At 43.3% G+C, this 12,618-nt stretch overlaps 1 protein-coding gene across 1 annotated transcript in view; it reads right to left on the bottom strand.

Annotated features, from left to right (window-relative positions):
* The window catches only part of MTHFD1L (methylenetetrahydrofolate dehydrogenase (NADP+ dependent) 1-like), a 239,925-nt gene that overhangs the window by 129,277 nt on the left and 98,030 nt on the right, over nt 1–12,618 (bottom strand). Inside the window, exons 20-21 of the mRNA XM_011943777.1 lie at nt 9,235–9,303; nt 682–793 (exon numbers count right to left, since the gene is read on the bottom strand). Of these exons, the coding sequence (XP_011799167.1) occupies nt 682–793; nt 9,235–9,303 (181 nt within the window). The remainder of the gene's footprint in view (nt 1–681; nt 794–9,234; nt 9,304–12,618) is intronic.

Consider the following 12,618-nt stretch of genomic DNA (forward strand, 5'->3'; position numbering starts at 1 on the left):
CCAGGATGGTCTCGATCTCCTGACCTCGTGATCCACCCGTCTCGGCCTCCCAAAGTGCTGGGATTACAGGCTTGAGCCACCGCGCCCGGCGGCTGGTTGTTTTAATTTTATTTTTTTCACAGAGGCAGGGTCTTGCTATGCTGCCCAGGCTGGACACAAACTTCTGGGCTCGAGCAATCCTCCTGCCTCAGCTTCCTGAGTAGCTGGGCTTAGAGGCCTATGCCACTGCGCCTATCTCTTTTGCTTACCACTGGATCCCTAGCTCTCAGTAGCATGCCTTCTAAGTGGTAGCGTCTCAAAAAACATTTGCTGAATGACTAAAGTATCTCATTTAGTTTTCACAACAATCCTAAAAGGTTTGATACAATATTGTTACCACAATTTTACACATAAGAAAACTGAAGTTCAGTAGTAATTAAAATGTGTACAATGTCACTCAGTTTGCAAGAATCAGAGTTTATACTCAAACCCGTATGGACTTGATACTAGAATCTATGATTCAAGCACAAGCATAATTCCATAGACCAGACCGTAGGGCTTTTCCATTACTGAAACCATTTATGAAAGAGGGGGCCTGAAAGAATATATTTTATGTCAGTATGGATATCACTCCATTCTTGTCATCAGCTTTTAGATTTCTTCAATATTCTACAACAACTAAATTTAAAAGAAGTAACTTACCTACAAATCCTTCTTCACCAACCAGTTTCAGGGCAATTTTATCAGCCAACACTGAAGAGTTGCCGTGAGCAATGTTAGCAAAAGGGCCCGCATGCACGAACACAGGTGTCCCCTAGAGAAGTGAAAGAGCAAATCAAAATCCCAAAAGACAAACAGAAGCATGGAAACCAAGATCAATTTGGGGCAAACAGGGTAGGAAAGTTTTATGAATACCGCATATTTAATGCATAAAATATTTCAAAGACAGTCAAAACACCCTGACTCAATCAAAGGACCAAATCCCCTCCGGATTCTAGAAACATGTTATTCAACATTTAATGCTGAACCTGAGACACAAAACTGTGAGAATATAGTCACTTCCTTCCAAAATATTGTTAAGCCATTTTGTTAGTTGACTCAATGACCATGAAATAATTATTTACCTTATTTTATGTTGCTATGCACTATATTTTTCAAAAGAATGAAATTAAACCCTGATAGTATAAGAAGTGTATCTATTTATTTTTTTAATTAACAAATGAGTCCATTCAACAAAAGGTAACCATAAAAATCAATACAATTGGCTGGGCGCAGTGACTCATGCCTGTAATCTCAGCACTTTGGGAGGCCGAGGTGGGCAGATCACCTGAGGTCAGGAGTTCAAGACCAGCCTGGCCAACAGTGAAACCCATCTCTACTAAAAATACAAAATTTAGCAGGGTGTGGTGGTGTACCCCTGTAAACCCAGCTCAGCTACTCTGAAGGCTGAAGCACAAGAATCACTTGAACCTGGGAGGTGGAGGTTGCAGTGAGCTGAGATTGCACTCATTCCAGTCTGAGTGACAGACCGACTCTGACTCAAAAATGAAAAAAATAATAAATAAAAATAAATAAATAAAACCCAGGGACACATGTTTATGAATACGTAAATATGCATGTTTGGTGTTTATATCTCTGTCTTATCTCACTTCTATCTAGATTAACCTTATAAGTGTTCTGAAGAAAATATTTTTAAAAAGAACTTAAGTCTCCATCCCCTCCTAACCTTGCTGGTCTTCTGATGTCCTTGCCCATAATAAGCTAGTGGAGATGGTCAAAGTTTGACGAGGACAAGGTCACAAACTCCACCCTGGATGGGCAGCTGGCTTCACTCAGCTACAGGCTGCCAACTGTCTGAGAAGCACCCAGCTTGGGTCTCCAGGGGACAGAAGTGGTGGGGGCTGAATCTGCACAAGCACATTGCTGGTCCTGGGATAACCACCCCAAACTGCTACTAGATCCACAGCAATATTTTATTTAAAAAAGCAAAGGACTTTTCTCCTTTGTAGACTCTCTCTTATTTTTCAGGCTTGATACTAACCTATTAGCAAAAGCATTTTTTATTTGTTAATTGATGAATAATAATTGCACCTATTTATGGCGTACAATGTTCTGTTCTAATATATGTATATAGCATGGAATGATTATATCAAGCTAACCAACGTATCCATCACCTCACAGATTTATCCATTTTGTAGTGACAACATTTAAAATATAATTTTTTAACACTTAAAAAATGTACAATGCTTTTTTCTTTTCTTTGAGATGGAGTCTTGCTCTGTCACCTAGGCTGGAGTGCAGTGCCGCCAACTTGGGTCACTGCAACCTCTGCCTCCTGGGTTCTAGCGATTCTCCTGCCTCAGCCTCCCCAGTAGCTGGGACTACATGTGCATGTCACCACATGTAGTGGTAATTTTTGCATTTTTAGTAGAGATGGGGTTTCACTATGTTAGCCAGGCTGGTCTCAAACTCCTGACCTCAGGTGATCCGCCTGCCTCAGCCTCCCAAAGTGCTGGGATTACAGGTGTGAGCCACCACGCCTGGCAACAATCCACTTTTATTAACTACGGTCACCTTGCTATGTAATAGATACTGAAAACTTATTCCTTCTATCTAACTGGAATTTTGTATTATTTGGTCAACTTCTCCATCCCCCACTGCCTCTGATAACTACTATTCTACTCTTTACTTTGCAAAAGCAGTTTATATTTTTGTATAAATGTAGTTTTAGCTAGAAATCACAGAACCAGATAATGTTGAGAGCACGAAGAGGCCAACTTCTTTATCCAGAAAGTTAAGGTCCAGAGAGGCTAAGGGAATTCTTCAAGGCCACGGAGGAAATTAATAATTAAGTCAAGATTAGGGCTCTGGTTTTAAAACTCCCAGTATGGAGTTCGCGAGAAAAAAATACTGGAACGTCATTGTTAGACATCCAAACACAGGTACACACACACCTGCACACTCAAACATGGATACAGCTATAAGATACAGTACATCGAATTAAACATGTTGCTTAAAAAATTCTATGACTAACTCAAAGGCATACACACATTTATCTTGAGTTCTGGGTTTTATCTTATATGCAGAACACTTAGGAAAATAAGGCAGGAACTATTTTGCTATGAATATTCTCCATAATGGCCCTCTCAAACATTTCATAAGATTAATATTTCAATTACTTGTTAGCTTACCAGAGTTCTAAGCACTTACATGTGAGCAGTAAAAAGTCAATAAATAAATGCACAAATAGAAATGTGGCTAAAATGACTGAAGAACTGAATTCCAAATTTTATTTAAATACAGGTAATTTAGGTTGAAATGGCCACATGTCCAGTGGCCGCCATATTGGACAGTGTGCTCTCCCATGTGGAGTTTCCATCAATGACACACATGGCTAATCTCTGGGAAAATGTTAAGAGCTCTCATTGTTTCTTGTCTTAAGTCTTCCTCAGTCTGGCGATACATGAGAAGCACTTGGGGTACCCAAGACTTATCCCTAGACATTATGTTCTCTGGGTCTGATGGGGAGTCCGGCATCAATCAATATTCTTAAATCTTCCCAGGAGCTTCTCAAGTGCAGTCAGGATTAAGAACTACTGGTCTCCTGGTAACCTACAATGATGTAGCCCTTGATGACCTCTTACCAGACTACAACCAGGTGTGTTCAAATGTGAGCAGGAAAGCATAATCCACAAATTAGTCAATGATTTTTGGATTACCTGCTGAGATAGATTCCTAGTCAATGATTAGATACATGAAACCCAGAGTGACAACAAAGGATCAGGGTACAAGAGTTCATGTGTGCAAATATTTTAAGTGAATGCAGTGTTTTATTTTGTAAAAAGGTCCTTATCTTTTAAAGTAATCTTAAAACAGCCTATGCCTTAAATGAAATGGATGACATAGAACATCCTGAAGATGGTATCTTCATTTGCCAAGTGACAGATTCAGAAACAAAACCCAAGTCCATATAATCATCTGGCGAAAGTGGTTTCTCTATGGAAAGCTTTGTTTCCTATAAATACATGCTTATTCTTTAAGGGATGTATTATAGTTACTGTGGATTTCTCTGTTTTCTGACCAACAAGAAACTTGTCTGTGTACCTTCATACTTCGTTTAGGACGAGGAGTTCTTGTGTCCTTGTAGTCCCTTTTCTCCCTAGCAAGCCCAGTCCTGTCCTATATATGAACAGTTTGAGCACTTTTTTTTTTTTTTTAATTGAGGCAAGGTCTCAATCTGTCACCCAGGCTGGAGTGCAGTGGTGAGATCTCGGCTCACTGCAACTTCCGCCTCCTGGGTTCAAGTTATTCTCCTGCCTCAGCCTCCTGAGTAGCTGGGATTACAGGCGTGGGCCACCACGCCCAGCAAATTTTTATATTTTTAGTAGAGGCAGGGTTTCACCATGTTGGCCAGCTGGTCTCAAACTCCTGACCTCAAGTGATCCCTCCGCCTCGGCCTCCCAAAGTACTGGGATTACAGGCATGAGCCACCGCGCCCGGCCTGAGCACTTTTTGTAATACAATCTAAAGTTGTTATTTCTGTGTTGCCTAATAAATCAGAGATTCAGAACCCTTGAAAAGAAAATAAAAGTAAGGGCAATAAGAACTGCTTGGCACAACAAATCCACAATTCATTCATTAAATGGAAACTAGACTTTCCATTTCCCAGGTTTTCAGAGTGGGAAATATCTCAGAAGCGCAAATGATTTCTAATAGAAAAAAGAATTATTTAGGCCGGGCATGGTGGCTCACACCTGTAATCCGAGCACTTTGGGAGGCAGAGGTGGGCGGATCAAGAGGTCAGGAGTTCAAGACCAGCCTGGCCAACACGGTGAAACCCCGTCTATACTAAAAACACAAAAATTAGCCGGGCATGGTGGCAGATGCCTGTAATCCCAGATGCTTGGAAGGCTGAGGCAGAAGAATTGCTTGAAACCGGAAGGCAGAGGTTGCAGCAAGCCAAGATTGCACCACTGTGCAACAAGAGCAAAACTCTGTCTCAAAAAAAAAAAAAAAAGAATTATTTAAAACAAGAAAATGATTAGCACTAATCATAAGTATTCATCTTTGAGGGAGAAGTGTTATGAAGGAATATCACATCACTTCATATATTTTCTCTTATTCAGTTATTTATTAACAAATGTATATTTTTAGGAGAATGTAGTAAAAATAATAAGCATTCACTCAATCAACAAATCTTTACTGAGCCTCTAATAGGTGTTAGGTACTTTCTAGAAGCTAGAGATATGGTGGTGAACAGGATGGAAAAGGTCTTGCTCTCATCCCGGTGGGAGGAGAAATACAGAACACGGACAAGGAAATAGGAAGCTCTCAGCATTCTGTGCTATGCACTGCAATGACAGCAGACGGACGGGGGTTGCACATTCCTGTGGCTTCTCTGAGCAGTTGATGCTTACATGACATGAGACCTGAGGGAGGCGAAGGAGCTGGACGTGCGAATATCAGGAAGTGGCCTAGGTAGTGGTGTCAGCCATGCAAAGGGCCCCCAGAGGATGAGAGATGAGGATAAGGGAGGAGGGAGGGATGAGGGCCAGATCCCAGGGGCTTTTCAGACCAGGAAGGAAACATGGAAGAACTCTAAGCAGGAAGGTAACAGGGCTTGATTAGGTTTCAGTCTCTATGACTGCTGAGGAGAGAGAGTATTTTGGAAGAAGAGTAGCAGCAGAGAGACTAGTTGGGAGGCTGCTGCACTGCTGCAGGTGGGGCGGGCTGGCAGCTGAAGCCGGAAGGAGGGAGGCATTGAGTGCCATGGACAGGGCAGAGTCATGTAACCAAGGACGACTTGGCAGGAATGGAGACAGGAAGTGGGGAAGGGAAAACAGGCCTCAGGATCATCCCCGGGTTTCTGCCTTGAATGACTGGGTAGGTTTCAGGGAAGTAGAGAGCTGGAAGGAAGTAGGAGGTGGGTCCTGGTTTATGTATGAGTTTGAAATGGCTTTTACCCACCCACATGGCTCCTGGTAACTACACCTGCAAGTCTGAAATTCTAGGAGCATGATATTCCAAACAAGAGTTTGGGAGTCATCACCCGGCTAATCCTGGAGGAGAACGGGGTGAGAAAGGTGAGGGGTCATCAGAGAAGCCAGCAAAGCAGAGGAGGAGCAGTGAGCAGGCCTGGGGAGGAAGGGACCCCAGACACCAGAGGAACCAGATGCTCCCGAAGGAAGACAAGGGCAGCTGTGTCAAACTGTTGAGCTTCTCTGAGGGGGGCAGAGCAACAAAGACTTGGTGTCTCCGAGGGACAAGTGACCTGGACAAGGGCAGTCAGGAGAGGTGGAACCCGAGGTCAGTTAACATGGAGACCCCAATGACAGACAAGAGCTGGGCAGGAGTTAGATGAGGATGCAATAGGGCGGGAGGGTTTTGAAATGTTTTTGTTTGCTTTTTAAGATGGCCTACCTTTGAGGACACGTGCCTGCTGGCAGAAGGATCAGGGGAGAGGAAAGATGCGAAGGACAACCTGCTGCAGGACGGCGTGGCCTTGGCACCTATGCATCCTGCACTCCTCCCCCGGGGCTGCAGACACCTGTTCAAAGGTGTTCAGTCCTCCTTTCCTCAGCTCAGGGGACACCTTCAGGTTGCACCCTCACTGGACACCTTCAGAAATGGTCCCCCCATTTCTTTCTATTCTCTTTTTTTAAAAGACAGAGTCTCGCTCTGTCACCCAGGCTGGAGTGCAGTGGTGCAAACTCAGTTCACCGTAACCTTCGCCTCCTGTTCAAGTGATTCTCCTGCCTCAGCCTCCCAAGTAGCTGGGATTACAGGTGCCCGCCACCATGCCCAGCTAATGTATTTTGTATTTTCAGTAGAGACGGGATTCACCATGTTGGCCAGGCTGGTCTTGAGGCTCCTGACCTCAAGGGATCTGCCCGCCTTGGCCTCCCAAAGTGCTGGGATTACAAGCGTGAGCCACTGCGCCTGGCCAGTCCCCCCATTTCTGTCATATTGGTTCTGATATGGTTTGGCTCTGTGTCCCCACCCAAATCTCATGTCGAATTATAACCTTCAGTGTTGGAGGAGGAGCCTGGGGGGAGGTGACTGGATCCTGGGAGTGAGTTTCCCCCTTGCTGTTCTCATGATCGTGAGTGAGTCCTCATGAGATCTAGTCGTTTAAAACTGTGTAGCACTTCCTCCCTCGCTCTCTCTCCTGCTCTGCCATGTGAAGACCTGTCTGCTTCCCGTTTGCCTCCCACCATGATTATAAGTTTCCTGAGGCCTCCCCAGCCACACTTCCTGTACAGCCTGCAGAACTGTGAGCCAATTAAACCAATTTTCTTCATAAATTACCCAGTCTCAGGTAGTTCCTTACAGTAATGTGAGAACAAACCAATACGGGTTCCTAACCAGATCCTCAGTTCTTTCTGCCTGAGATTGCAAAACACATTGCTGCCCAAGGCCTCTGCACTAAAGGTAACACCCAAATGCTCTTCAAGACACATGCATGGCTCACCCCCTTGGTTTACTCAGCTCTGTGCTGGTGCTGCTTTAACAGGCGGGCAGGCACAGACACACACAACCCACTTCACTGTGCCCCTCAAGGCATCTGATTTTTCTTCTCCAGACCTTACCACCAACTAATATGCTGTGTGTTTCTTGACTTGCCTTTGGCCTGCCTCCTTCACTGAAGTGGAGGCTTCAAGAGGGCAGGGACGTTGAATAGTTATTTCTCTGCTGTGTTCTTTGCCCCTACTATACTGTACTGGTCCATGTGATGCTTTAAATAAATATTTAATCTTCACTGTCAGGTTAGTTGTTGCTACTTTCACCATTTTACACGGGAGAAAATGGAGGCTGAAATACAAAATAACTTACCCCAAGTCATGGTTAGTACGTGGCACAGCGACCATTCAAACTCAGCTTTCTATCAGCTGAATAAATGAATAAACGGATGGATATTCCGCTGCCTTGCTGCTGTGTTCCCCCAACATACTTGCCTTCTGGTCACCTCCACCACCTCCCTTTGTCCCACTGCAGCTTGAGGACAAAGAGCCCATTTGTACCACTTGATGGTGCAAATTTTCCCCCAATTCCCATGTTTACTGAGATGGAAGGGAGCCAGAGGACTGGCCATGGTGGGATCATTCATAGCATGGAAACTGGCAAATGCTATAACCCAGGAATTCTTTCCCCAGAGTGCTGACTGTTGAACACTCACCAGGACATCACTGTCTCCCTAGTTCCCTACCCCTACCCTTCCACTAGTCTCTACTCAATTTGCCCAGAAACTGCCTCTTTGGGGTTTGGGCCCAAACCCTGAGGTCTCACTAGCTAGGAGTCGGGAATTAGATAATTACTAAATCAAAGGAGTATGACTAGTGACTAGAAAACTAGATTAAAATGGAGATAACTTGACAAAAAATTTAAGTTCAGTGAAGACAAGAGCAGGGCACGTCATGTACAAAAACAATATCCTTATACAGTGGAACGCAGTATGCTTTCCTGGAAAGCATTTCTTGGCATTTACTGTATTTTGCTTGGAAACAAATAAACAACAATACAAAAGCAAACCAAAAAATCCACAACTCAATGATGATGAGAGATTAAGGGAAAACAGAAACTATATTGTAAACATGGCCATACAACCTATTGAAATGTTAGACAGACATTGACATTCTTTTTTTTTTTCTTTCTTTCTTTTTTTGAGATGGAGTCTCGCTCTGTTGCCCAGGCTGGAGTGCAGTGGCGTGATCTCAGCTCACTGCAACCTCTGCCTTCCAGGTTCAAGCGATTCTCCTGCCTCAGCCTCCAGAGTAGTTGGACTACAGGCGCGCACTACCACACCCGGCTAATTTTTTTGTATTTTCAGTAGAGACGGGGTTTCACCATATTGCTCAGTCTGGTCTTGAACTCCTGACCTCATGATCTGCCCACCCTGGCCTCCCAAAGAGCTGGGATTACAGGTGTGAGCCACTAAGCCCTGCCTCAGACATTGACTTTCTAAGTTTCTACTCGGGTCAATTGAGCCAAGACATAACTCGTATTAAAGAAGCTATGAATATACTTTAAGCTTTTTTTTTTTTTCGGTTGGCCAAGAAGTTATTCTGATGTTTCTTCATAAATTACCCAGTCTCAGGTAGTTCCTTGTTCCTAACCAGATCCTCACTCTTTCTGAGATTGCAAAGCACATTGCTGCCCCAGGTGTGCTCTATGCCTGCCTCATATTGGCTAAAAATGTTCACATTGTGGGGCAATTCAGTTAATGCAAACAATTACTATAAGAAGAAAACCACTTACTTCCAGGGTCTGCATCAGGTTTGGTTTTATTGCATCTTTCATCAAAACTGTCAAAGCACCTGTCACCCCCTACAGGAGAGAGAAAAACATTAGAGTCCCAACAAAAGATCATCCCTCCAGCCTGCTTCTTGTGGGGGGGCATCCCCACAGGCAACCCTGGGCCACAGGGGACAGTGCTGCTGTCTCTGTCCATCTCTCCCCATCAGAGCTGAGAACAGATGTCAGTCATACTGAGATGTGAATGGTGATAGGCAAATAGCATTCTGAAGGACATCTGACCTTCTTTCAAAACCTTCCTTGACAGTGTTTATGAGATTTTCCATAAAACAAATCTTTCAGTGCAAGAAAATGTGTTTTCTGGCAATTTATGGACTGTGTGTTTTCATAATCAGAGGCTTTACTCTTGCTCAAAGAAATAAGGTGAAGAACAGAAACAAAGCTCTGTACAGAGCGGGAATGAAGTAGGGTAAAGGGAAATGTCTAAAATCGCCCACTCTGATTTCTCACCATCTCTACATCGTTCATTCCAGAGAGAGAATAACTCCACAACTACCACGTTTGAAAGCTTTCTAGTTTAGATCTGAACGGCTTCACGCTATCTCTCTTCCTATAGTCAAGCTGGTGCCACTTATACATGAAATGAGGCGGCTTCCTTCCAATCCTAGGAAGTACTGGATTGGGTACCTTCTAAGTCCTCTTTCTCTATTACTGGATGAAGAAAAGACAGAGAAGAGTGAGAACAGGGATGATGCATGAGAATTAGTGGGAAAAATGTGCCAAAAAAAGCCCACAAGGCTAAAGTTTATTCTTACTTTTTAACGTGATGTCACTATTCACATTCTTTTCTTTTCTTTCCTTTTTTTGGAGAATGGAATCTCTCTCTGTTGTCCAGGCTGGAGTGCGGAGGCATGATCTCGGCTCACTGCAACCTCTGCCTCCAGGGTTCAAGCAATTCTTCTGCCTCAGCCTCCCCAGTAGCTGGGACTACAGGCACACACCACCACACACGGCTAATTTTTTTGTATTTTTAGTAGAGATGGGGTTTTACCATATTGGCCAGGCTGGTCGCGAACTCCTGACCTCATGATCCGCCCGCTTTGGCCTCTCAAAGTGCTGGGATTACAGGCGTGAGCCACTGTGCCCGGCCTTTTGTTCTTTTTTTTCCAATTCTTTCTCGCTTTGTAAAGACCTTAAGTGGTGTCTTGGTGTTTTCCACATATTAGTTATTGGAAGGCTGTAACATAAGCAAATGCCTGTGATGGTAGCTCTAGGGGGGAAAACAGGTGCTATTCCTTGCTGTATGTAGCATTGGAAGACAGTGCCATTTTCCCTCAGTATGCCACGGCGCTAGCAGATGCAGTGGCAGCATCCAGAGAATCTTCATCACTCCAAAGTGCATTACATTCTCCCTGTATTTTTATCACCAACAGTAGTAAATGTTTCTCTCATGTGATTGGTTCCTATTTTTACAATATTTAATCATTTAAAAGGTGTAAGAAAATCCAGTCTATTTTCTTCCTTAACTTCAAATTGACAGATAAAACTGTATGTATTTATTGTGTATAACATGATGTTTTGAAGTATATATATGCTGTGGAATGATTAAACCTAGCTAGTTAACTTATGTATTACCTCACGGTTACCATTTTGGTGGTGAGAACACTTTATATCCACTATCTTAGCAATTTTCAGGAATACACTGTTATTAACTATATTCCTATGTAACTGAAATCTACCTCACTGTATAAAACACACATGATATGAATGCAACCCACTCAATATACATACACGAAGATGGTTCACTATGAAAACTTCAGGACACGCTGGGCATTGTGGCATACACCCTGTAATCCCAACACATTTGGAGGCCAAGGTGGGTGGGTCACCTGGGGTCAGGAGTTCGAGACCAGCCTGGCCAACATAGCAAAACCCCATCTCTACTAAAAATACAAAAATTAGCCAGGCGTGGTGGCAGGCACCTGTCATCCCCGCAACTCAGGAGGCTGAGGCAGGAGAATTGCTTGAACCTGGGAGTTGGAGGTTGCAGTGAGCTTAGATTGAGCCACTGCACTCCAGCCTGGGCAAAAGAGCAAGATTCCATCTCAAAAAAAAAAAAAAAGAAAAAAGAAAAGAAGAAAGAAATCTGCAGGACAGGAAGGCTCAGTGAGAGTTGTCCTGTTGTGCTAACGCAGAGCAGGTGAAGAAGAGGGGTAGTTTTCTTACTTCTTTGCACACTATCCTTGCTTACACTTCCCAACCAAATAAACTGATTCAAAAAACTAAAGGAGGAAGGAAGTTAAGAGGTATGTTTCTGTTGGATGTCTCAGGTAGGTTTCTACCTGCACATTTTTCTGGGACACATCTCAGCGCCTGTGCTGTCACGTGCAGGGCAAGCTCTGCCACCCTTTGTGTGCTGCTAGCATTCCACACTCTGTGTCCCTGTTGGGAGGGCTCGGACCATTCTTCCAGGGTATATCAGAATCATGCATGTGGCAGAAACCTTCAGCAGTTCCGAAAATCCTCCCTCAATTTTCTATGGGTGGCCAACTCTCAATAGCTCCCACTGGATGAAGCACAATTTGAATAAATTAGGTACTTTTTGCAAACAAGGAACACAAATAATAACTAAAAAGAGTTTATTAAAGAGATAAATAAAGAGTTTATTTAGTAATCTTTGGGTTTCTTCCAGATCCAAGATTTTTACCATACACTCACACAAAAATACATTTAAGGGCTGGGCGTGTAATACCAGCCTGTAATACCAGCACTTTGGGAGGCTGAGGTGGGCAGATCACCTGAGGAGTTCGAGACCAGCCTGGGCCAAAATGGTGAAACCCCATCTCTACTAAAAATACAAAAACTAGCCAGGTGTGGTGGTGGGCACCTATAATCCCAGCTACTTGGGAGGCTGAGGCAAGAGAATCACTTGAACCTGGGAGGCAGAGGTTGCAGTGAGCCAGGATCACGGCATTGTACTCCATCCAGCCTAGATAACAAGAGTGAAACTCCATCTCAAAAACAAAATAAAAATAAATAAATAAATAAATAAATTTAAGGTAGTAGTATTTGAGGATTAAGTTTCAAAACTGTTCCTGACACATATTTATTGCTATACAAATTAATAAAATACAGAGCAACGTATTTAGACAGAAATTTTAGTATGTTAGTTTAGATAGAAATAGTGAGATTTTGGTAATTTTAATAAAGCAGCACTTTTATAGCAACCTGAGGGTTTTCTTTTTAAGTTTTATACGAAATATTCCATAGGCTGCTGACATAAATTGATCTACTGAATTTACCTGACAAGACCTCTTGAGATGAGTTAGATTCATTTCTTCAAAAGCAGCTGGAAAACAATCAGGACACTTTGAAAAAGGATTCAAA

The sequence above is a fragment of the Colobus angolensis genome, unplaced genomic scaffold (genome assembly GCF_000951035.1).
Source record: "Colobus angolensis palliatus isolate OR3802 unplaced genomic scaffold, Cang.pa_1.0 Scaffold221, whole genome shotgun sequence".
Lineage (NCBI taxonomy): Eukaryota > Metazoa > Chordata > Mammalia > Primates > Cercopithecidae > Colobus > Colobus angolensis.